Source organism: Rhynchophorus ferrugineus, unplaced genomic scaffold, assembly GCF_030347505.1.
Source record: "Rhynchophorus ferrugineus isolate W39M unplaced genomic scaffold, kcgeb_rfMv2 rfM9, whole genome shotgun sequence".
Classification (NCBI taxonomy): Eukaryota; Metazoa; Arthropoda; class Insecta; order Coleoptera; family Curculionidae; genus Rhynchophorus; species Rhynchophorus ferrugineus.
In genome coordinates, this window is record NW_027472588.1 from 4,627,548 (window position 1) to 4,653,538 (window position 25,991).

General features: G+C 32.7%; 2 protein-coding genes and 1 non-coding gene across 4 annotated transcripts in view; 1 reads left to right on the forward strand and 2 right to left on the reverse strand.

Moving 5' to 3' along the window:
* The window catches only part of LOC143201947 (secretory phospholipase A2 receptor), a 38,341-nt gene extending 13,028 nt beyond the window's left edge, over positions 1–25,313 (reverse strand). For both annotated transcript variants that reach the window (XM_076413171.1, XM_076413170.1), the window contains exon 1: positions 25,044–25,313. In XM_076413171.1, coding sequence (XP_076269286.1) covers positions 25,044–25,083 — 40 coding nt within the window. In that variant the 5' untranslated portion in view covers positions 25,084–25,313. The remainder of the gene's footprint in view (positions 1–25,043) is intronic.
* On the forward strand, positions 9,137–11,966 carry LOC143202629 (outer dynein arm-docking complex subunit 4). The gene is made up of 2 exons (XM_076414283.1): positions 9,137–9,775; positions 10,539–11,966. The coding sequence occupies exons 1-2, from the start codon at positions 9,169–9,171 to the stop codon at positions 11,939–11,941; spliced, it is 2,010 nt and encodes a 669-aa protein (XP_076270398.1). The 5' UTR covers positions 9,137–9,168; the 3' UTR covers positions 11,942–11,966.
* LOC143203276 (U6 spliceosomal RNA) lies at positions 17,564–17,670 on the reverse strand. The gene has a single exon (XR_013007302.1). It is a non-coding gene; the product is annotated as a U6 spliceosomal RNA (small nuclear RNA).
* Positions 25,314–25,991: the final 678 nt, after the last annotated feature.

Below are 25,991 nucleotides of genomic sequence, written 5' to 3' on the forward strand. Positions count from 1 at the left end.
TATCACAAGTGTAGAATAGATAAAGTATTGGACCCAGTACACTTTCTTGTGGTACACCTGCTTTAGCTTCTTTTATTGTAGAGTAAGCTTCTTCTTGTTTAACTCTAAACATTCTGGCTATAATGTACGATTTTAGTAGTTCGGTGTGTTGTTTTGGCAACATTTTTTGAAGTTTATGTACAAGGCCTTCATGCCAAACCTTGTCGAAGGCTTGTGCTACATTTAAGAATATAGCTGAGCACACTTTTTATTTTCGTAGGCTTTTTCAATAACATCTGATCACGTGTGTTGATATTAGGTGTTTTCTCTCTATGATTGGTTTTATTCTGTTACAGACAGGAGCACTTCATAAACCTCAGTTATTACTGGTATCAGTGATATACTTCTACAGTTCTATATCTGGGACATATTTTAATTTACATGCTGTATTGATCAAGTTGATGAGTTTTATAATTCCCTTTCTTGGTAGTCTTTGCAGTAACTCTCTTGTTATTAAATCATAGTCTAAAGATTTGTTATAAATAAAAATTAAGAAATGGTCAGTTCATTTTAAAAAAATCGCCTTGATAAAATACAATTCTTGCTGACGTCATGCTATTTTAAAGCAAGTTAAACAAATTATATTTTTGTTAAACAAATTAAACAAATATATATATATATATATATATATATATATATATATATATATATATATTCTAATGAAATGATATAATGTAATATTCCTCTAGAATCCATAATGAGTGTAATAATTAGTTTGATTTGGTTAGCTTTTAGTTTTGGATCGTTTATGTTATTTAAAAAAGGTTTGATAGTTAATGTAAAGGAACTAGGCGGGATTGCCGCTTCTTTTAACTGTAGGATTTGTCGCCTTTGAGATTACGTAGCAATAAAAATAGTTGTATTTTCCAGATTGTGATATCTTAACATATCCTAGGGATGTTAGAACTTTATAAGTGTTCATTTCTAAAGACGCGGTGGTCAGACAGCGGGCATCATTGCTATCATTACCATTATTGTTTGTTTCATGGAGATAGAAACAATGCTATTTTGAAGATCTTCAAAGGAAAACTGGCGCGACGAAGGTCCAATCCATGCCTAAAAATGTTTTATAGCAACTATAAACTGTCGAGACGGATTAATTACTACGTATATCCCTGTGGCCATTTTTAGGAGGGATGTGTAATACGGCCCCGACTATCCCGACTATCGGAGTGAGACGAGTTGGTCTATTTTCTAATAGACCCTCAGTATCAACAAGTCCCCTCTTCTTTCCGTAAAATAAAACAGATTATCCAACTAAATTAATAGTTTTAGTGATTAAAAGTCCTTTCCAATTAATAACTTATATTGCCTATTAAAATCATAAGAAATGTTTATTGCCCACTGGGTTGCTATTTTAAATAAATGCGAGATATTATTTTGTATTTTGTATTTAATTAAAGCAAATTATGTACCTTTCCCAGCCCTGCCTATAACATAGTTTAACATAATACTGTCATTTTCAGCGATGATATGCCTGGTAAGCGTTTTCCTTGTTGTATGTACCTGGTAATATTCTAGGATATCAAAAAAATAGATCGGTGTACAGTTAGGTGCCGGCTCTAAGGTATTCCAGTTCGGATATCACGGTTTTGTTTAGCGTGAAATATCATTAGAGAAAGTCGAACGTATAAAGTGGCGTTGGGTGTCTTAGATTACTGACGATAACACCGGTAACTTGATCCCTCGTAAAATCTTAGTCAGAAAATATTGTTGTTTTGTCGGATTGCGTGCTTGTGTGTAATTGTTCACATACATATTCTATTTATTTTATGTAGCTCAGTCAGTCATTAGTTGGAAAAGAAACGTCTTATGAATGTTGATAATGAGATATGCTTTTCATTATAAATTGTATTTAATTAGCAACACTAACAATAACGTCGTATAATTGGATGCTATGGTATAATTATGTGGTAACATGTGGCAAGCTTTAATAGTTCTTCTGGTAATATAAAATTATAACAGATCAGTTGAAAAATCCCAATATTTGAGTATGATAAAGCTCTGTGCAACGTGGGTGCCGCACGAGCTCACTTTTGAACAAAAACAACAATACGAAACAACAAGTTGATGATTCAGAGCAGTGTTTGAAGATGATCAAGCGTAATAAACCTGAATTTTTGCGTCGGTATGTGACAATGGGTGAAACATGGCTCCATCATTTCACTCCGAAATTCGGTCGACAATCATCCGAGTAGACTGCACACAATGAACCCGCTCAAAAGCGTGGGAAAACGCAACAGTCTGCTGGCAAGGTTATGGCGTTTGAATTTTGAAATGGGCATGGAATAATTTTCATTAACTACCTTGAAAAAGGAAGGACCATCAATAGCGAATATTATATAGCGTTATTGGATCGTTTGACGGACGAAATTGCCGAAAAACGGTCGCATTTGAAGAAAAAGAAAGTGCTGCTTCACCAAGACAATGCACCGTGTCACAAGTCCGTGAAAACGATGGTAAACATCCATGAATTGGACTTGGAATTGCTTCCTCATGCACCATATTCTCCAGATCTGACCCCCATCGACTATTTCCTGTTCTCTGACAAATCGTACCACAAAAATGGTATCAAAAAGTTGGAGGGTGGCAATAACACTGATTATCTTGAGGGGAATTATGTTGAATAAAAAAAAACTAATTTTGCTCAAGATATGTGTTTCACTATGGTCGGCCGTGGATCTTTCAATTGACCTGTTACATACTTGGAAGAAACATAAAAATAACTATCTGCGCTACACTATCTGCCGTATTATCCTAAGCTTAATCTTTCTGATAACTACGTGTTTCCACATTTGAGTTGTGAACTATCTGAACGGCGCTTCGCTTCTTATGAAAATACAAAAAATTGGTCGATTTGTGGATAACAACAAAGGATACATCGTTCTTTCGAAATGGAACTAGTGATTTGCGTTAAAGACTTTACATTTTACCGATTTTTTCAGAATAAAGCTTCAAGTTTAAAAAAACAACTCATTTAAAACTAATTTATAGGTCTTAATATCTCGTAAATATTTCAAGGATTTCAATTTTTTGATGCATCTATGATTCTAGTTTTTATGTGTTAAAATCCAGGAAACCCCTTTCTTTAAACGAATAGTATAGTGCTGGCCATATGTATTGTAATTTTTATTTTACGCCCATGGTTAAATTTAGCTCGATATATATCAAGCAAGTTTCTCCCCAAATCTTTAATTCAACAGTTCTCTTCCTTGGTTCTATTATTTTTACTCGGCTATCGATAATAAATAACCGCGGCGAACTGAAAGAACGAAAAACAATTACATACTATCTATATATAGACGTGGCTGCTGTCAGTTTGCCTCGTTTTTTTCTCTTCTCTTAATTTAAAAACGTTTGGGCTCCCATGCCTCGTCTGTCACGGATATGTCAAAGAATGTTAAGGAATGCGCCATTTAATTCTATCGCTTAGGCACGCGTACACAGACCAGTAAAAAATGTGGCAGCACCTCTCGGACCAAGATCGGGCCTGAATGAATCACGTAATCGTGTAATAAAAGTTGTTTAATACCGGTGTAGACGGAGCCTGTGTACGTAAAATGGAATTCAAACAACCCAAAGGGGAATTATCATTGGCCGATGTGATTTAGATCTAATAGAGAGACGGAACGATATGGTAATGTCATTTGTGTATCGATAGATCAATTATTCATCCGTTGTTTTGTTGTATGCTATTGTTCTGCTGTCTCGATGTGTAATTCTTTTGTTATTTAAAGTTGTTTTCCGATGAAAAAGTATCGTATTGATGGTTATGATGGAAAAACGTTTAACAAATTGTCATTTTAGATATTACAGGTATAAGTAAGCCATTTCCCTTTCAATAAAAGAGACGGCACCACTTGAGTAATGCGACATAGTCTTATTTAATTTTAAAAGTGCAGATATATCAGCAACAAGACCCTCAAGTAATAGTTATAGAATATTCCCTTCTTTTTTTCGAGCTTGGAGTGGATATGACGTACCTTTTTCATTACATCGTACATTAGATATGCTTAGTACTATTTTCTGTTACATTTTCATCAGTACACAAGCAACACATCACTTACGGAAAACTTCCTGTTCTGGAGTAGAGAAATGAAGCACCACTCTTCTAGAATATTTAGACATATAGACCATCCCAGATGGGATTTAATAGAAAACAACACGCTTTGGGAGGTGAAAAAAACTATTATCAGAACCTAAATACCTAATGCTAATGTTTAACATTAGCAGCAGAAGCAAATGGTTACTGCAAATAGACCTATGAGTTTTTCATTAAGGGAAGAAGTCCACCACTGTGCATCGAATGTAGTTCCTCACAGTCCATCAAACACATCAAACTGAAGGCCGAATATATAACACGCAAAGACGGTTGGTCAACCTGGGAGAGACGATGGACCAGTTAGACTGGAGGACCTGGACAAGCTAATTAGTTTTCTAACCGTAACAGGACTATTACTAGAAATATAATAGCTTGCATCTATTTAATATCATGCATGTGTAAGAATATATAGAACGGCATTGTTGAGGAATTACGTAAAGGACACCTGATTACTCATTCGCTAGTCAACGCGGGCGTGATATCGGGACGGGGCAATGGGAATGCTGAGATGTACACTTTTGGATATAAGGGCCGGCTCCTTGACTAGAAATCATATAGTTTCTTAGAGTTTCTCGAAAAGTATCTTGCTGACGTACTTGATAGACGATTGTTATTGTAATATCGTTGCAACACCTTGTATATTATCAAGATAATGACCATTATAAGGTTTGTTGAATATTTATATTTTATCTACCAAGACATAAAAGTATTTCTTACACATGTTGGTTTACATTTTTTGTATCTTGTATCCTTGCCACTGTCATGATTAGGCAATATGTACTCTTCATCCTACACATATAACTCTAGACTTTATATTCCTTCCTTTTATATTTATTTATTTTCCTCTTTGTATTCCATAATTTAACTGATGTTAATGTGTTGTATACTGCATATCTGTAAACAGACCCTAAATAATCCAAGAGGCTGATGGGTCTATAATATATAAATAATAAAAATATTCTTAGTTCTAACTCTGCACTTTTGTTTTTTTAATCATTGTGTTTCTATATTCTCTTAATATCCTGTGTGGTTCCTCACAGTCCATCAAACACATACAAACTGAGGGCGAATATAGAACACGCAAAGACGGTTGGTCAACCTGGGAGAGACGATGGACCAGTTAGACTGGAGGACCTGGACAAGCTAATTAGTTTTCTAACCGTAACAGGACTATTACTAGAAATATAATAGCTTGCATCTATTTAATATCATGCATGTGTAAGAATATATAGAACGGCATTGTTGAGGAATTACGTAAAGGACACCTGATTACTCATTCGCTAGTCAACGCGGGCGTGATATCGGGACGGGGCAATGGGAATGCTGAGATGTACACTTTTGGATATAAAGGCCGGCGCCTTGACTAGAAATCATATAGTTTCTTAGAGTCTCTCGAAGAGTATCTTGCTGACGTATTTGATAGACGATTGTTATTGTAATATCGTTGCAACACCTTGTATATTATCAAGATAATGATCATTATAAGGTTTGTTGAATATTTATATTTTATCTACCAAAACATAAAAGTATTTCTTACACATGTTGGTTTACATTTTTTGTATCTTGTATCCTTACCACTGTCATGATATATGCAATATCTACTCTTCATCCTACACATATAACTCTAGACTTTATATTCCTTCCTTTTATATTTATTTATTTTGTTCTTTGTATTCCATACTTTAACTGATGTAAATGTGTTGTATACTGCATATTTGTAAACAGACCCTAAATAATCCAAGAGGCTGATGGGTCTATAATATATAAATAATAAAAATATTGTTAGTTCTATTCTGCACTTTCGTTTTTTTAATCATTATGTTTCTATATTCTCTTAATATCACATTCCAGCTGTTTAAGATTTTCTTTATATGTTCTAACCTTGTGAGTATTGACATCAATTTGTGAGTATAACATCATCTGCAAAAGCTCGTATCGACGTTTCTATTTTTTCCCATATCTGTATACCCTATGTAGTCCTGTTTTATCTATTTAACATTATTTTCTCGAACATTAACATTATAAACATTGGATTTAGAGGTTGGAAAGGTTGGATTTAAGCTTCTACATTGTCTTAGTTCAAATAAGTCTGAAATACGCTCAACTTTGATATTTCAATTACAATAAAAGATTATGCTCTTTCGTGGAAATATTATTGTGTTAAATAAATTGATATTGATAAAAAGGATTTCGTTTGATTGTGTTATTTCATATAGTACTGCAATAAAAATGATATATAATAAACAAATTAATTTCTAGACATTTTTTAACACCGTTACTTATTATTTCTCGAAATTAGTAGGTCATATGTCCAGTATTTAATATATTTCTGACATTTTATGATACGATACATGTGATAGAAATAGTTTAGCGCACGAACAGTTGGAACATCTAAATTCAGACGGTTTTAATTTCCAGTCGTGTCGATATGACTCAAATTACATCATCTGAATGTGAATTTATTGTAGTCTTGGCATCATACCCACAAAGACCAGAAATAAAAAGTTCCGTTCCAACGATAGATCGTAAACTCCAAATAAACATAAATCTACTGAGCATCATTAATTTTCGCTAAAATTTTCCGAACGTTCAGCCATTTATATTTAGAAATGGGGCAATGTCAGTGCTAACCAAATATTTATTTGAGAATCGACATTATGAGGAATAGTTTCCGATTCCCTACAATAAAACAACAAGAAAACGAGCTTAATAACAGGTCAATTGATTTTTTGACAAAATTAGTTCTTTTTATTCAACATAATTCCCTTCAAGGGTGATACACTGATTATAGCAACCCTCCAACTTTTCCATATCATTTTTGTAGTATGATTTGTCCTTTGCTTCAAAATAGGCCTGGATTTTAGCGATCACCACTTCATTCGACGAAAATTTCTTCCCAGCGAGCATTTTTTGAGATCTGAGAATAGGAAATTGTCGCTGGGAGCCAGATCTGGAAAATACGGTGGATGAGGAAGCAATTCGAAGCTCAATTCATGGACTTTTGACAAAAATATGACACGGTGCATTGTCTTGATGAAGCAGCTCTTTCTTTTTCCGTTTTTCGGCGATGTTGTCCTACAAACGGTCCAATAACGCTATGTAATAGTCGCTGTTGATGGTTTTTCCCTTTTCAAGATAATTAATGAAAATTATTCCATTCGCATCCCTAAAATACAGACGCCATAACTTTGCCAGCCGACTTTTTCGTTTCCCACGTTTTGGAGCGAGTTCATCTTGTGCAGTCTACTTGGACAACTGGCCATTGGACTTCAGAGTGCAATGATGGAGTCATGTTTTATCCATTGTCACATATCGATGCAAAAGCTCGGGTTTATTACGCTTGATCATCTTCAAACACTGGTTGAATTGCTGTAAAAGAACATTACTATGACTAGCATATTGCTGCTGAATATTGTCATATTCCAAGATGATAATGCGCACATAGTGAAAAAGTTCAGCCTTAGATTGATTGGCATAATATCATCAAAAAACTTCCTTGGCCAACACAATATAACTGTTACGAGGATTTGTAGAGAAGACAATGAGGAGTAGATTTCCATCTCCACTATCGTTAAAGCAATTGGCTGTTGTTTTGGTAAAATAATCGAACAACCTTTCGTTAGAAACTATTCCTACGAAGAATTGCAACTTATTTAAAAGCAAATGGTGACCCAACATCTCATTAATAAATAAATATTGCAGGGGTAGTAATTGAAATTGATATCACTGGATCAAATAACTATAAGATCATCTCTATTTTTTATCATAATATTAATGAAACTGATGATGTAATAGTAATAATATCTATTAAGCTTAAAATAAGCCTAATTTTCACACATGGCCCGTTATGTATAATTAATCCAAATTTTAATATATTTCCACATATTTAATGCGGTACATATGGCTAGAAACACTTCAAAAAATTATCCTAATTCGGCCGGAATTATAATACACCCGTTGGCTTCTTGCCATTAAAAAATGTCGTAAATATAACAAATTACATCATCAAGAAAAAAAGAAAATTGGCAGTGTTATGGAAAAAGATCAATATGTCTCAGATATATATTCGTTTTAAGAATTATGCTTAGACGTGGATCTTAAATGACTTTGGGACCATGTCTGTATATGCCTGAGGAACACCAGAGGGCCTGATGTATAATTTACAGATTTCTCTTTTTTTCTAACATGCTTTGGTCTGAAATTTTACCGGAGATACTTATAATTTTGAGATATTTCGAAGTATCTAATAATTTTAGTTTTTTATGATTAATTTTGTAGCTTTTACTAGAAAATTATTCCTTATTAAAACTTTGTTATTTTAAAATATATTAAGTGATTTTGTAAGAAATTGTTTTTTTAGGGGTTAGCAGCTTTTTATCATATGCTATTTTTGCAACAGTTACGGTAAAAATAATATATTTAAATGTAAAAAATGAAAAAATATATTCACATTAGTCAGTAGTCATTTGCAAGAGCATTGCTTAATAAATGTATAACATCGTTCTATATGTTTCTAAGTTCTAAGCGGTTATTCCTATTTGTTACTAGAACATGGTGACATTTTTTAATACAATCAATTGTGTTAGACCACGATGAATAGGATACTGTTATAATAAAAATAATAATTAGGTTTTGCTTGTTTTTATATAGTGTGTTTTACACTGAAGTGTTGGCACTTTAGAATGTTAAAACTATTGAATTAAATTTAAGGTAATAACAATGTACAACTAGGAAATAAGTTCACAAACCAAATTACATATTCAGATGAAATATGAAATATTGTGAAAATATTATAAATAGATATGATGCTCGTATAATACTCCATATACTATATATAAATATATATATATATATATATATATATATATATATATATATATGGCGCCCTCTGTTGTTCCGAAACGTATAAATTAATTACAAATTTTCTGTGGGAGAATGTCTTCGGTGTCTCACTATTCTATGACAATATTATTATACGTCAACGTCAATGTCATATTTAATTTTTTTCTCTGGATTTTAACGCAATTATGAATAATCCATTCGGTAAAAAAGATGAAATATACGGGTTCCAGACTCTGCATAGGGAAATCGGATACTACATCTCCCGACTGGAACAGTACGAAAGATCTTTGAAGTTCTTCGACGAAGCCATCAACAAGACCCCCAAAGATAAGAGAGCCTTGATCGGGCGGTCCAGAGCCCGAGCGAAGGCAATACAGTATGAAGGGGCTTTGGAGGATATCAATAGGGCGCTGGAAACGGACCCCGATGACTTGGTGGTCCTCGCCGACAAAGCGCTGAACACGTATCTATGCAGTGAGTTCGAAGAGGGATTGGTACAGAACTCTAGGTTAGTTCCGGTACGTCAGAAACCGGACAACTTCTCCATGGGAGTGATGCACTGTACCAACGCCATCGAAAATTGTCTTGGTGAAAGAGCTGGACGACCCCTGAGAGACCATTTCAAGATAATCAGGAAGCTAGCCTGGAAAAAGAACTATGCAGCTCAGAAACCCTTCGAGCCCAAGCCCAGATTGAAGAGCAGGAAGAAGCACGTTCCCCAGTTTCTGAAGCAGATACAGCGCGAGGAAATGAAAGAACCCATACAGCCAAAGAAAATGAAAGAAAAGAAAAGTAAGTAAACACCAAAAGTTAATAAAAATTTAATATGTGTCTATGTAGAAATCAGAATCCAGAAATCAGTATATATTTTTGACTTCCAGAGTATTTTTGAACCGAAACTGTCTTGGTTAAGCAGTCTTATGTCACAACATATTGATTTTGATACTTAAACAAATTGATGCTACTTTAATAAGCATTTCTTTAAATGCAATGCAATTGAAATATACATTACCTTCATTTTTTGACTTTGTTCCATTTCAACACATTTTTGGTTTATACTCCAGCCAATATTTTGTACAACTATTGCCCAATTATTGGTAACAAGGTGAAAAATTGGTTAACTTGTAAAGACTCTAACTAAAGCTTGTAAAAAAGTAAACGTTCAAATACGATAAAGATCGGTTAAAGCCTTTTGTAGAAAAGCGTTCATAGTTTTCCTTTCACCACGTAATAATTATACACAATATCAGAAACTACATCTTCGAAAACCATTGACCGAAGCAGGTGGTCTGCTAGAACAACGTTGGTTCTGCGTACAAGAATATTGCAAGAATCTTAAAGAAGTGATATATGTGACAAACCTTCTATGGATAAAGATAAAATTGAAAGAATTTCTGTACGGTGAAAGCTCTGACAAAAGTTTAGACAGTCCACGTCTTAACCAACACATTTCTATCAATGCCATTTAATTTTGGTCAATGTTCTTTTTGAAGCCTTTCGTCCAAACGCTCCATGGTACCACAAACAATGATTTAAGTTATTTAAAATGTTTCAGCCGCTTGTCCGGACAGTAACCTAGAAATCAAAGATTCCCTACACTCCAGGAAATCCAACGATGAACCTATACCCCCTTTCACCCAACCCTTCCCTTTTAAACCGCTGCAGAACTACACCACCAATATCGAAAACTATATGGCGGAGAAATACTTAGATTCCATGTACCTGGACAAAATATTCTTGAAGAAGTTACGAAACGAACCAGGTGCGAACTGTCCCAATGAGAAAGGCTCGAAGAAAATCAAGCAATTGGCGAAGAACTGTTTCAAAACGGTCTCCTACAAGCAGGAGCTGCTGAGAACTCGGCGACCATTCTATTTCATCAAATACCAAGAAGCCCGTGTGTCTGGTACCCTGAAGGAGCGTCAGAAAGCTGAGCTGGAGCTTCAGCAATACAATGTAAAGCGCGAGGCGGACACCATCCTGGGCAAGATGCTCGATGCCTACGAGGCGAAAAAACTGAAGGACTTCTTGGACATGGTGGAAAAACTGAAACGGTATTGTGACGTGAAGCCCAAAAAACTTCTCCCGGACAAGGATGTGTACATGAACGAGATTTACGATAAAGTTTGCAAGGCCTTCTACGAGGTGTACCGAGTCAATGAGGATCACAGCAATTTCGAACAAAATAAACGAATCTACGCTTTGCTGGGCCTGCCACTGAGTAGAGCGCCATCCAGGGACTCTGTGGTGGCACAATTCAAGGACGTCTTCTTAGATTACAACAAGGAGATAGCGGAGTTTGAACGGAGACTACAGAACGCCGTATCACCACAAGAAGTTTGTTGGTTCTACCACGAGTTGTCCAGGTATCACTTAGAGGTGAAGAAATTGGACCTGGCGAGGGTATATGCAAGGAAATGTATTCAGGAAGGCAGAGCCTATAAGAACCTCCAGTGGGTTTTGAACGGTACCATGCTACTAGCTAAGTGTAACCTACAACAACACAATAAAAACGACGCTAAGAACGATCTCCTTAGTGCCATTAAATGCGCTGAAACTTTAAAAGACGATGATAAAGTCAACTTCTTGAAACAATGCCTGGACGTCGTGGAATACGTCGAGTTCGACGACATCTTCGGCGCCAAAGAACTAGAAAAACGCGAACAACGCATAATTCAGATGATGGCCAGCACGAAGATGAAAGACGAAGTCGCCCATCTCTTCCGCAAGATGTCCGCCATGCCGTCCACCAGAAGAATGACCGTCATACCGGGCATCATGGTGTCGAAATCGAAAATGGACAAATCCCCTAGGTCGAAGAAGATGTCCATATTACCGACGCGACGGGATTCCCGAGGCGATTCAGGCTCGGAACTGAAGAGGCCGTCCAAGAAATCGGACGCCAAGGAGGGATCCAAGGGCGTGGAATTTATGAACTTGATTGAATTTCACGTTTAGATACCATTAAATCTACCTACTTTCAGTTTTGTAGCTTTCTTTGTATTTGTGTTGTTTAGATAGGGTGGTGGCAAAAGTTCCGCTACTATTTTGATTGCGCGCCTTTTTGGTTATGTGACGTTTAGCTTAGTTTTGCTTTAACCATTGTATTGTGTAGATGTCCAAATTTTATTATCGATAAATATACGCCTCAAGAACTAGTAGAAATAGTGACTATATTTATTGAGAATAATCGTTCCATTATTTCCACTCAGCGGAAATTGCGTCCATGGTAGTGGGACCTTTGCCGCACCCTATCTATAGTCTAATCAAAGCTTTTTAACTAATGCATCATGGATATTTGTGACGTCCAATATTGCAATGATGCCGAATTAACTCTGAGTTTTAGTTCAGTTTGGCTTTGACATACAAAAAAATGTGACAAAATGTGACAGTCATTGTCATCAATAGTTACAAATGACCGACATTTTTAATGGTTGTCCAATAAGTACGAATGAATTAGGAAATATATTTTGGGACTAAAAATATATCAATGACAATTGTTTCAATTCAATTCTTACAAATTCATTCAAGAACTACAAGTTTTTCTTCATCAGGAAAACGATTTAGTTAAAATGTTCAAAATAGCAATGGATTGGATGACATCTGATAATATCGTCATCAGATCTAATCAAACATCTACCGGTGAGCTTAAGAGGAGTTTTATTACATCGACAATTCATAAAAAGTGTAATTACTTCATAGTTTAATGGATATAAAAATCGTTACCTATTCTAGACAGCTAGGATCGAAGAAATTTAAAAGAACTGGAAAAAATATAATTTTAGTAAAATAAAAGACCAGAATATTGTTAAAGTACCTCCATCAATTTCTAAATTCTATAATCATCTTTTTTTGGTAATAAATTAAAAGCAAGAATAATGCTTAAGTAATGCTTATACTATTTAGTGTTGATATTGAAAAGTTCTATTATTGATGAAGAATCTTTTATATAGAAGTTTACTAAAAGGCAGGGATTGTATTGAAATGGAATTAAGCCGTTTCAAGGTATTAGTGAAATTATTAACCTGTTTTCATTTTTTGAATGAAAATGAGTTAACAATGTATATTCTAAAGAAAAGGGGCAACGTTAAATAATAAGCTCGAAAGTAGATCAACTATGATTTTCAGCCACTAATGTCACACTACGAAAGACTTTTGTTGCTTACTAAGGAAAGTGAGCAGGAGGTAAAGGAGGCAATAGAGATGCTAAACAATTTTTAGATATTATTATACAGTCCTTTAGATGTTTTTTTATGGGCAGTTCATGAAGCTTTCAACGTTTTTTCACAAACCTTAGTTTTTCAGATTATAGCTGGATGAATTTTCATCACACTGCTGTAAAATATGGCGATGTACATATATACACTATCAACAATAAAAATAACCACTGTGGAGACATATGCAGACGATACGGCAGTCTTAGCTCCTCATGAAGATCCAGCCATAGCCTCAATTAACCTACAAACACACCTAAATTAAATCCAAATATGACTGAAAACATGGCGAATAAAAGCCAACGAAATAAAATCCACTCGTATAATTTTTACACTCCGTAGAAGAACACGTCGGCCAGTCGATATCAATAATTGTCAACTCCCGCAAGCAGAGGATGTTAAATATCTTGGTATCTACCTAGATCGACGCTTAACTTGAAAGAAGCACATACTCGGCAAACGGAAACAACTTGGACTTAAACTCTAACAAATGTATTGGGTTATTTGGCGTTAATTCAAGTTATCATTAGATAACAAGATATTACTGCATAAACTTATACTCAAACCTATTTGGTTATATGTAATCCAACTATGGGAAACCGCTAGCAAGTCTAATATATCCATCATAGAACTGTTCTAAAATAAAGTGTTACGTGCCATTGTCGATGCTGCGTACTAAGTTTCAAACGAAGTGTTACATTGCGATATTCCTGTAGAACCAATAACGAGTGTAATTTAACGTGTTTGTGACAAGTAATTCGAAAGAGTGTCAGGGCATCCCAATGTAGTCGCTAATTACCTATATTTCCGAAGTGATAGTGAAGTGCGTAGACTAAAACGTATAAAACCATCCGATCTGATTATTGGACATATATAGACTTTAGAATAAGCTTGGGAATGAAACCAATTAATTAAAATAGTAATTTATACAGAGGATCACTTAATGAAGTCATTATGGAACTAATAAGAGTAATAGAAAAATTGTGGACGTCAATTTTTTCCTTGGAAATCAGGACCCTATTTAGTATTTTAAATTAATATAAATGTATCTTCTCATACCCTCCAAATTTCATTTAAACGCTTTGAGTAGTGAGTAGTGAAATTGAAAGTGATCCCCAAAAAATGTTTGATTTTCACGATTTCAAGTCCAAGTATAAAGTTCATTCACATTCCTCATAAATAAATCAACATTATTCTCAACATTTAAAAGTACAACAATACTTTAAAATTAATTCACAGTTGCTAAAAACAGAAATATCTTAAAAATAAAATGTGTAAAAAAGGAATGTTAATTTTTTGAGGAGACACTGACATTGGCAATGGACGGTCGTTCTCCAAAAATAACGCTAACCCAAAACAAAACGAGAAAGGAAAGGCGACCCGAGGACAGGCGCGGTGATGAATGGTTTCCTTTTCAGACTGTTTAGAGGTGTTACCGAGACCGTTATCCGGATTTTTCTCCAGAAATACGCGCGAGATGGCGCTCTCCAGAGATAAATTAGGATATCCTGTAATTTCGACGAGCCGACGAGAAGCTGTCGTATGTAAATTTCGGTTCAACCACCCTGTAGATGGCCCGTAATCCGTATTTAAGATAATTTAAAGCCACTCTAATTCCACTGTTTAGTTAATTGTGTGATTTATGAGCCCGTCGTGGTCCATGTTGGTGTAGTTACCGCGGAACTATGACGTTAGGCTGCTTGTACATATTTTTATATAGGAATTTAAGGTGTCCCAGCCAAAAAATCATTTGTTTTGCGTTTATTGAAAATGTATCTGTTAAATATAGATAAATATCATGTTATTTTAATCGTGTATTGTAAATAAATGTACTGGCAGGGGTCCAATAAAAATATTTCAGTTATTTTCATTCATTACGTGTAGTTTAAACTGACGGAAGAACCATTAATCCGATCAAATATACATTTGCAAAATACATTCAGTTAATGAAGCATATTCCGGATTATCTGATCTGATCTGATCTGACAAATATAAATAGTGACCCTCGTATATGATATATAGTCATAGACAAGTGCATTAACAATGTGCGAATTTGCACACACAGCTTCTTTCCATCTCAACATCGAAAAAACAAATAGAACAGAATTATTTTTACCAAAATTTATTTCTTATATATGCTCGACATGATTAACTTTATAAATATATAAAGTTAATATATTAAAGCACTTAACCAATAATTAGCATTTTTTACTATTTAAATATCATTTCAATAGTTTTCAGTTATAACAATTTAAATATCCGTTATTATTTACCAATGTCATACCCCAATATAACTATATATTAATATATTGCTCTTACAAAATTGTTTATTAATTCGTTAGCACCTTAATAGTGATTAGTAAGTATATATAGTGACACGAAAACCTACAGTTAAAATTTTTCGAATGTTTATGCAGCAAATTAACTAAAATTACTCAATATATTCTGTTTATTTACGTGTACCTAGACCTTTCTATGATGGTCCTACAATAAAACAATCTATTTTGAGTTAATCATCAGTTACTTGGCATGTGAGAGTGAATCAAGTCAATGACTTGGGTTTTTAATTACTGCTGACTTTCCCCTGCTGATACCCATTGAAATATTAATATTTGTGGAGAATCTGTGCATCATCAATGCGGATATCATCATTTCAGCCAAACCTTTCAAGAAAATAATGGGATGGAGAATTTTTAGGTCCAAAAATCCATCAGTCAGGACCGAATTATTCAGCTACATTCGAATGAATTAATTTTGAGTAAATATTTAATTTCTAACATTGATTTTTAACATATGACTATAATAATTTTATTAGAACTAATTGCTAATGCGGCTAATAAATAATGCTGATAATACAATTTCGGTTTTACGTGAATAATACAGGAAGTTTCAGTAGATATGTGAACAACAGCTTTCTGAAGCTTTTCTATATTTAAAGTAAGAAATTTGTCAATTTGTCATTTTTTTATCTCTTTTAAAGTAGAATTAGTGTTGTGTCATCAAATATTTCTCCTTTAGATATGACCTCAGAAAAAATTTCCTACTATATTAAGTCTAATTAGACTTCCACCATATTAATTACCCGACTAATGTATATGATTATCAATACCATGATTCCATAATACAGTTATGTGTTTTGCTTAACTATTGCCAAATTGTTTATAAAGTCATTAACACCTTAATGATTGGGATATAATTAGTCATTCGTTGCACAACGTACGTGTATTTCGCAACATTTTTGGAGTATTTAGTAGACAAGATAACTAAGATTTTGGGATAAACCCTATAGAATAAGTATAAACAACCATCACTTATCAGTCTGCATATGAAAATGCAACTGATAGATATCCTGATTGGTTATCCTATTATACTGATTATCTTGTTATTAATACAGTTACAAAATTGTAAAGAAACAAAGAAAATATAAATATTAATACGAACACAAAACATATCATGGTATTCAGCTTGGTCCCCTCCTCTATATCACTGGCTGGATTGTGGGTAATTAATATAACATCCTCATTGATGAATTTCTTACTATGATAATGCAACCATACACACGGTCGAAAAGGTTCTGTCTTGGTTGAGGAGCACCAAAATATCACAAAATATCTTTCCTGGCCAGCACAATAGCCAGATATCATCATAATTGAACAGTTATGGGAAGCTTCAGATCAGAGAGTGAGCTGTAGATTTCTATCTCCAACATAATTGAAGCAATTGTATATTTGTTTTAGTAGAATAATGTGACAATATTTCGTTCAAAATATTTAGATTAATTTTTTTTTTAGATTTTATTTATTAAAGGCCCATCAGCCTCGAGCGCTATTTAGGACCTATGCATTATGTACATTTTAATATTACTGAACAAACAATATAATAGACAAAACAAACAAGATTATAGTTTATTTAACCTAAGTATGAGAATAATATGGGGTGAACAGTTTAAAATTTATGAGTTAACAGCAGTAGTATTCATAATCTATTATATGTTTCGGAATACTCTCATGGCAGCCAAATAGTTCATCAGTTGTTCAAGGTTCCCCAATTGTAGAAGTTGTTTCATGCATTCCTCCAGGCCAGAGAGTCGTCTTTGGAGTTGAAGAGGTCAATTTTTAATGTTCTTCCTTCAATGTTGATGTATATGCAGCTCCCGTTTTTAGATCCGTCAGTGTAAATCTGATAATGATTAAGGTACTTTTCGAAGATCAATTGTTTGAAAAGGGAGCGTGCGCTAAAAGAGTTAAGAGCATCCTTAGGAAGAAGACTCATTGAGAGATCAATGGCAATAGGTGCGTTCTGTCAGGAAGCAACAACCAGGCCCTTTTTATGTTTCTCCTGTTATTTTGATACTGTGGTTGATGGGGAAAAAGTGGAACGCTTCACTATTTTGCGTGTCATTCTTACACAGAGGCCATGCTAATATTTTCTGTATCGTTCCAATTTTAGTATATGTATTGCCGAAACGAGTACTAAAAGTACTCTTCATCAATCTATTCTACGAAGAATTTCAACTATTTTAAAAGCAAATGATCGCCCAACACAACACAATATATAGTATATTCAAAGACTTTTTAAACTTGCTCTATCAAGATGTTTAATGCATTGCCTGCCTGCATCAGTAAATCTTTTGATTCTCATTTTATTCTAGTTAAAAAGAGACATAATGCTGTCTGATTTGTTCGAACACGTAAACCAATGAGCCTGTCAAAATCGTGCGGTTGTCAAACGTATGCGAAATTCTCGAAAATAATTGTGATAAGAGGTTATTAATCTAATATATTATAGTTATAACTCTAACCTATAAACTATCGTTGCTATATATTTAAATGTAGTTTTTAAATGTACTATAATTTTAAAATACATCATATTTGATAACATTTTTGATCAGGTGCACTGTATATTAGTACAGACATGGTCAATAACAAATCTCAAAAAATCAAAAGCAATATAACCTTAAATTCGCCAAAAAGAAACTGTGTTTATGCGAAACAGGTGACGAATCAAGATCAATCTTGGTATTTCAGAGATAAAATATACGAAATGTATAAAACAATAAGTAGTTTTTCCAATCGAAACATAATTTAATACAATTATTTCAGAGGAAATTCTTAGTCTGGAAAGTATCCGCAAACATCCAAAAGATATATAGCTATTTGAGGGATATAGAACATCATATTTGTTCAATCATTTTATTTATATTAAAATTTTGTTATATGTCTGAGGCAAAATATACTAAAACTCAAAGTAGCTGAGGCAACGCTCATTGTGACGTTTTGACAAGTCTCCCGTGTCACTGCTATTTTGAATTGACTATATATTTTATCTAATACGAGTACGCCAAACTTATTAATGCCAAACATGAATCCGACCATAGGTTCTTGTACTACATTAAGATTGGCAGTGATATGACAATACATGTCTTAAATATTAATCAAGCCTGTTTTCGATTATTTTGCATCAAGCTTGATTCATTAAATAGTTGGAATAATTTTGACCATTGAAGTTTTGGCTTCTTAGTATTTTGTGAATCAGAACCCTCATATAAAAACCAGTCACATCATTTGCTATTAAGTATTTCATATTTTAGATAGTTGTACGTGCAATTTCATCGAATAAAAAGACGTCAAAAAGTCTAACCGTTTATTTGTTTTAACCAGAACACTTCAACAACTACTCGTTCCTCATTTAAAATGTAAAAAAGCTTAATATGATCGCCTCTACATTGCCATGTCATTAAAAAGATAAAAATATAATTCTCCTTAATTGTTTTTGAATAAAGAGAGGCATAATTACTATATTTATTGACCTATCGCTTAACTTATGGTTTTTCCCGATGACCTCTATATCCATCCCATTTAAATTAATTAAATGTAAATATCCAATAATCAATATATGTATGTATGAATCGAAAACAGCAAGTTATCATTGTATAGATATATAATTAAAGGTCGTTCTTGTAATAAATTAATTAAGATTTTTCTATATCAATTTGTTTGTAAGTGATCAAAAACAGTTAATTGTTTTTCATTATATTTTTTTTCTTGTCAGGGCCTTCAAATGTTATATAATATGTTTTTATTAATTGAATTCAATCGACACTTATTACTATAAATATGATGAAAAATTATATTTTAGGTATTGCTTAATATTATCAGGTTGTTCAATAATATTTTGTCACTAGGGTTAAGAACATAATGGTTTGGTAATTTATGATACAATTTATCTTCACTTGTCTTTTCATTTGACTATCCGGTTCCCGGCTTTCTTCGATCAATGGATTTAAAAAAAAATCCACTGGAATAGTGTGGATCTGTCAACAATTCATTAATTTATTGATTATTGCTATAGTTTCTTAAGCTATATAAGAAGTTGACGTTTATAAAACTGTTATTTTATCATTATTTTACATTCAACTGTTCCAAAAAGTTACAGGTTTCATTGGACGCCAATTACGCTCCAGCGCGTTATATGTGCGATGGTCTCTCTAAGCCTTGTATTTAGTTCGTTATTAGTAATGTGCCCGTAGAGTTGTATCGGCATTATCTGAAGACAATAGCTGAGTCATTTACGTGCTTGCTTTCGATTTTTTCTTTTTGATTCGTATGTATTACAGAATTATATATGGCGGGAAAAATATCCATATGTCAGGGCCCTCTCGTCCTAAAAGTGGAAAAAATAGATATGAAACTTCTGATGTGTCCTATCTTTACAATAAGTATTCAAGCAATCGTATTCCAATTTAGGACTTTCGTTTGTCAGTCATAAAAAGCTTACTAAAGGCTCCGTCCAAACCTACATCCAGAGCGGTTATCAGCGAACATATTTTGAAAATACGAGAGGAGAATAAAGAAGGAAAGGTAATGAGAAAGCAACTGTGATTTACAAAAAAGAAAAGAAAAGGCACTATTTATGTATGCAGTTCATGTGCTGGATATCCTTGTTACTGTTTAGACTGCGCAAAAATTAGTCATGAGTGACCTCTTATGATTTATCTGAATAGGTTTTTATTTATTTTGTGAGTTTTAGTGAAAATTTGTATTAGCTTATGACCGTTCATTTATTTCTATTAACTTGTTGTTGTTTATTAATAATTTACTTGAATAGATAGTTTGAACTAACATTTACTTAATTATTTTTTTGTCATTTTTCTGCTGAATATTCTTTTAACTTATTTTACTAGTTTATTCATTCATTCCCATTATATGGTATATTAAAATATATCTTCTAATCAACAATGTCTTTTCCTATTCTGTCCATTTAAATTCTCAGTACCGATTACGCTCTGGCGCGTAACACAAAAATATATTAATTTTTGTTGAAAAATATTAAAATATGGACTGAAAATACGTTAAGAAACGTTATTAAGTATATTTTATTGTTGTAATTAGAAAAAAAGTAGCCCGCTTCTAGTGTAAGTATTTAATCCCAGATCGGCAGCGAAAGTGTTACAATACAATTTTACATCTTGGTGAATTAATGCTAACACCTTAACCAAGGGGGCAATTCACTTCGAACCATGCAGCCAATACTTTTGATCCCTCCTAAAATGACCCACTGTTTGATAATATAGATTTTCTACAAAGTTTTTAATCAAAACCATATCTTGAATTGCGGTTACTACTCTTGTTGATTCAGTTTTTACTCTCTTCCACGATCTAGAATAACATTTAAATCCCCTTAATATTCTAGTCCCTGGTGAAAAAACCTATTATACTTCTAACGATTTAATAATTTGTATTTTTTTTTATCAGTGACGATATTATTAAATAAATAGTATATGACAGAAAATGCGTTGGGGAACTATACAATAGAGAAAAGATTCAATGAACAACTCAGATACTAAGTAATAATATATGTAAGTAATTGGTCAATAAAGCAAAGCCAATTCCACAAAACAGAAAGAGATTTATTTAATATAAATTATTAAAAGTCAAACTTAAATAGTACCACTATTTGTGGAAAACATTATGAAAGTTATAAATTGTTTGGTAGTCCACTGTTAATTATCCGTTCACAGTCATCAAGACACCAAAAAATACAAGAAAATCAACTAGAATTCATTTAAAGATTAATTGTTGTGGGATACTAAAATAGCATAACCCATGTATCATTGACTTAGTGCTATTTAAAGCATTATATAATTTCTGTTGGTGTGGAATAATGAGGCTGACTGTAACATGGCAAGAGGCCAGTACACCAGGCGAAAACTACATAAAATTACGAAACCTGCATTTTCACTTGAAAAGTTGGCAGGAACTGAAAGTGTTACAATTTCTGTTACAAATTTGGAAGCGTGAGTGAGAACACTCGACGAATCAGCAGTATATCCGGAAATCCAAGTATGTGGTAGTTACGGATTATTCGGCCTGGAAGATCCCAAATGTTGAATTTAAAAGAACCATTCTATGAACAATTCAACCCTATCTATCTTTAATTAATATTTGTACAACACAATATGTTGATAGCTTATAGCTTTCGGTCGCTATAATAAAAAATATTTGGTATATACAGAACAATAATTCCTAGTCTTGTGATCTTTTATAGCAATCTAAAAAACACTATCTACAAGTTCGAAGACAATCTGTAATTTTATACGTCTCACTTTCTTAAGCTAATCAACATCTTCATATTGTCTGCTGTCAATTTATTTCAAAATGATATAAACGTAAAGTTAACCTATATAACCAACGAAGAGCTACACGATGACCTCGAAATCAAATCGATATACGAAGTGATACAATATTTTGCCTTAAAACGTGGAAGCAATTCAGTTACTGGACAACACGCAGCAAATCAGAAGATTGAAGCGAAACAAGCCACACGAAGTTGTTTAGTGTCTAACTACAATAGAACAGTGGTAATAAATTAATTTGTAAACTAAGATAGTACTAAACATATCCAATGTAAGATGTAATTAATTGAAAATTGTTTATGAATTAAATATACTTTTTTAACTATACTGATTACCTAGACTGACATTTCCTTTCCAAACTAACACTGAACAGATGAACTGAAAGTGTACACAATATTAAATCAAACCGAAAAATACACGACTATCGTGTCATTTTCAAAATTAAATATTTAAATAAATCGACAACCGGTGTACGTAAAAAAATCTGGTAAATCGTCATTACATATAAATATTGCACATGCCGTCAGCTGTTTTTGCAAAGATTAAATTAAACTCCGACGTCGGGATCAAATAACAGCAGTGGGGACGCTCTAAAAAAATAAATTATTCAATTAATCAGACATTCCTTAGGTACATTTCGCTATTCGATAGCCTCAAGTCCGCCGTCTGTAATAATACAATTTATGTTAATCGTTTGGTAAGGTTTAAGTTTTTTTTTTACTTCATACGATAGGAAATTATCCAATACGCATTACCTTGTGATCGGTAAATTGTTTAGTTAAGTAACCGTCACCAATAGTTACATAAACAGCGTGTTTTAAATTAAATACCTAGTTAAAATGGTTTAAATTGTGTCGATTCTACTTAAATTGATATTTATTGAATGTAAATGTATTATGTTTTGTTATATAATAAGCTCATTTTGATGATTCTCCAATGCAATCCTCAAAAGAACTTGATGGAGGAATTTTTTTGTTGTGAGAGGAGCCAGAAGTCAGTAGTTTTTGTAGCCAAATGATCTGAAAGGTCATCACAATAATTAGGCAGCGAATGGGGCGAATTTAACCACTTCTTAGCCGCCTGTTGTGATTTGTAGGTCCAAGCCTCATTCATAGCGATCAAAAGTAAGCACAAAGTCGTTTCTGATAAATTTTAATGTCTTAGTCGAATGTATATTTCTAATAATGTTTGAGAATATGGCCCAATGATGGGCACTAAAATGTTCTACTTGGTAATATCAATTTTATTTAGCATTAGGCGATATATTTTAATTTCATTATTACTACTGATTTATTAATTGAATGAAGGATAAATCAGTATATTTAAAACTATTTATATTTTAAATAGCTGATTTATATTATAGTTTTAGTAGAAGTACTGCAGATAAAATTAACTGCTAACTCAAATTGCTGATCCACTTTCTTAGCACTCTAGATTATAATGTTTATTACTAAGAGAAATAACATTTTTTATTACAAGCATTTTTTTGAAATTGCTGATTTTTTTGAAAAATAAATTTCAGCTCACGTAGTAATATTTAATAAATCCAGTAAGGATTACAGCCGAAATAGTTTATATGATATAGCTACATTTATTGGCATATTGCTGTCTGATTTGCTGATTTATAAACACTTTAAATTTAACTTACACAAAAAATTTGAAGTGTTTTTCGAATTTTTGAGTGTGTGAAGGGAAAATAAAAATAATATAATAAATACCGTTGCCATATTGCTGATTTATAAACAATTTAAATCTTATTTATACCAATACAACACTAAAAGCGTTCTTTCATTTTTATGTAGATGCAATGTCATTTATATTGCAAAAATTGCTGATTTATTTCAAAAATATATTTCAGTTTACGTACTAATGTAACTACGTGTTAAATACCAACAATAATTAAAGTCAAAATAATATAGATGATATTATTGGAATATTGCTGACTAATTTAATGATAAATCAGCAACAATTTAAGTATAAGTTATACACAAAAAAATGCAAAGCTAAAGTAAAAGAAACAATGTAAAATATGTATTATGAAAATTGCTGATTTATTCAAAAATATACTTCAGCTTACGTACTAGTGTTTAATACCAACAAGAATTAAAGTCAAAATAATATAACTGATATTATTGGAATATTGATGACTGATTTACTGATAAATCAGCAACAATTTAAATATAAGTTATACACAAAAAATACAAAGATAAAGTAAAAGAAGCAATGTAAAATATGTATTATGAAAATTGCTGATTTATTTCAAAAATATACTTCAGTATATGTACAATTAAATTCAAAATAATATAGCTGATATTATTGGAATATTTATGACTGATTTACTGATAAATCAGCAAAAATTTACTCTGATTTTGACAATTGGTTTGATTTTCAAAAAAAATTAACCCAGAATATAAAGAAACATTTATTATTCATTTAAATAATATTAAAATTACTCGTTTATCTAAATTGCTCTTTTATTTAATTTAATATATATATATAAGAAAGTTATTTATTCCCTGTTGAAATAATATTAAATTCATAAAATAAAAATTGTAATAAAATTTACTGACTTATTTAAAATATTCTTTAAGTTAAATAATAGAAATGTAATAATATATAAACAAGAAATTTTAATAATGTAATTATAAAAAATTAAATAAGCTATATACACTGTTTTATATCAATAAACATCTATTAAATACTATATTAGTTTTTTTATATAAAATAACATTTATAAGCATATACTGAAATGATTATTTACGTTTTATATTAAAAATTAATGTCATTAACCATTTTTAAGTCGTTTAAACATGCATATTTTTCGTGAGATGATAGTACATAATGCGAAAATTAATTACAGTTTGAGACATCAGCATTATACGTTTAAACGACACAGTATATCATAATAAATTCCGACTGTCATGGGACAATTAATTCGTTCGACTTTTTCTCTTATTTTCCATCTTAAGGATATCGATAAATTAGCCCCAATAAATTCATAATCCTTAACATTTTGCAACATTTCAAACCGATCAATTTAAATTAATAAGACAAGGGGATATAGAGCGTACAGTTTCGGTGAACTATTTATCGACGGGTCAACTAATTTATTTGCATCTATTTCAATTAAAAAAAAATGTAGTGATAAGAGGATTTTAATGCATTTTGGAATTAGGATTATACATCATTACAAATAATTGATGGTACTTACTGTATGTAAAACAGAGAAGGACAAGGAATATTTTATCCATGATCCTATAAAAATGTAACACAGCACTAAAAAATAAAACACAGCTCACTTCATTAGTAGAACGACAATAGCAGCCGAATTGTCTGGCGTGGAAGGACCCGTTGTATAACAAAGAAAGTATTTTCGTTTCAATAGGTTATCACGACGGATTCTAGGAGTCGCAACTCTAGTAACATCTTCCTACCAACACACGGCGCGGACAAGAGTGGTATACAAGTATACACACGGGCAACTAGGCGAGTTTTATTTTATTTCTTATGGCCGCGTTATAAAAGCAAACGCGCGCGCGCCGTGTTGTTCGCTCACCGAATTTCTCAAAAAATAATTACTGATAGTCGAAAAGATTATCGGGAAAAAGTAATCCGCGCTTTTCAAGATTTTTCAGAAGTTATTGCGTTGGAAAATAAACCTAGATACTAATTGGTTTTGAACAAGGAACTAGCGACACTAAAACCTTCTACTTGATTTAGATTAATTACATTGATAAAACCTGATGATTATCATTTGGTATCACAGAATGTAGACAATATCAGTCAGTTACTAACTGACATGAAATAGCAACATCCAAGTCCCCATGGAGACCAAAAATAATGCTGAGACTCCTTTCTTAGTTGTTTTATTCACCCCAACAGCGGAGGAAGTAGAAAAAATAACACCAGATATGTTTTCCCAGCAGTTCTACCACTTTCAAAATACAAAAATCATATTCAAACCACAAAAGAAGATGTCTCATGTATCGCTTAATTTCTGATTTAGATTTTTAATAGTCTAAGTGTAGGAAAATGTGATTTCTGATAGCAGTTTAAGGCGAATTTTGGAAACTGATTTGAAAATGTTTCCGTACAAAATTCAATTATTCCAAAACTTGCTACTGAGAAATCTTTATCAAAGAGTTGAGTACAGTAATGC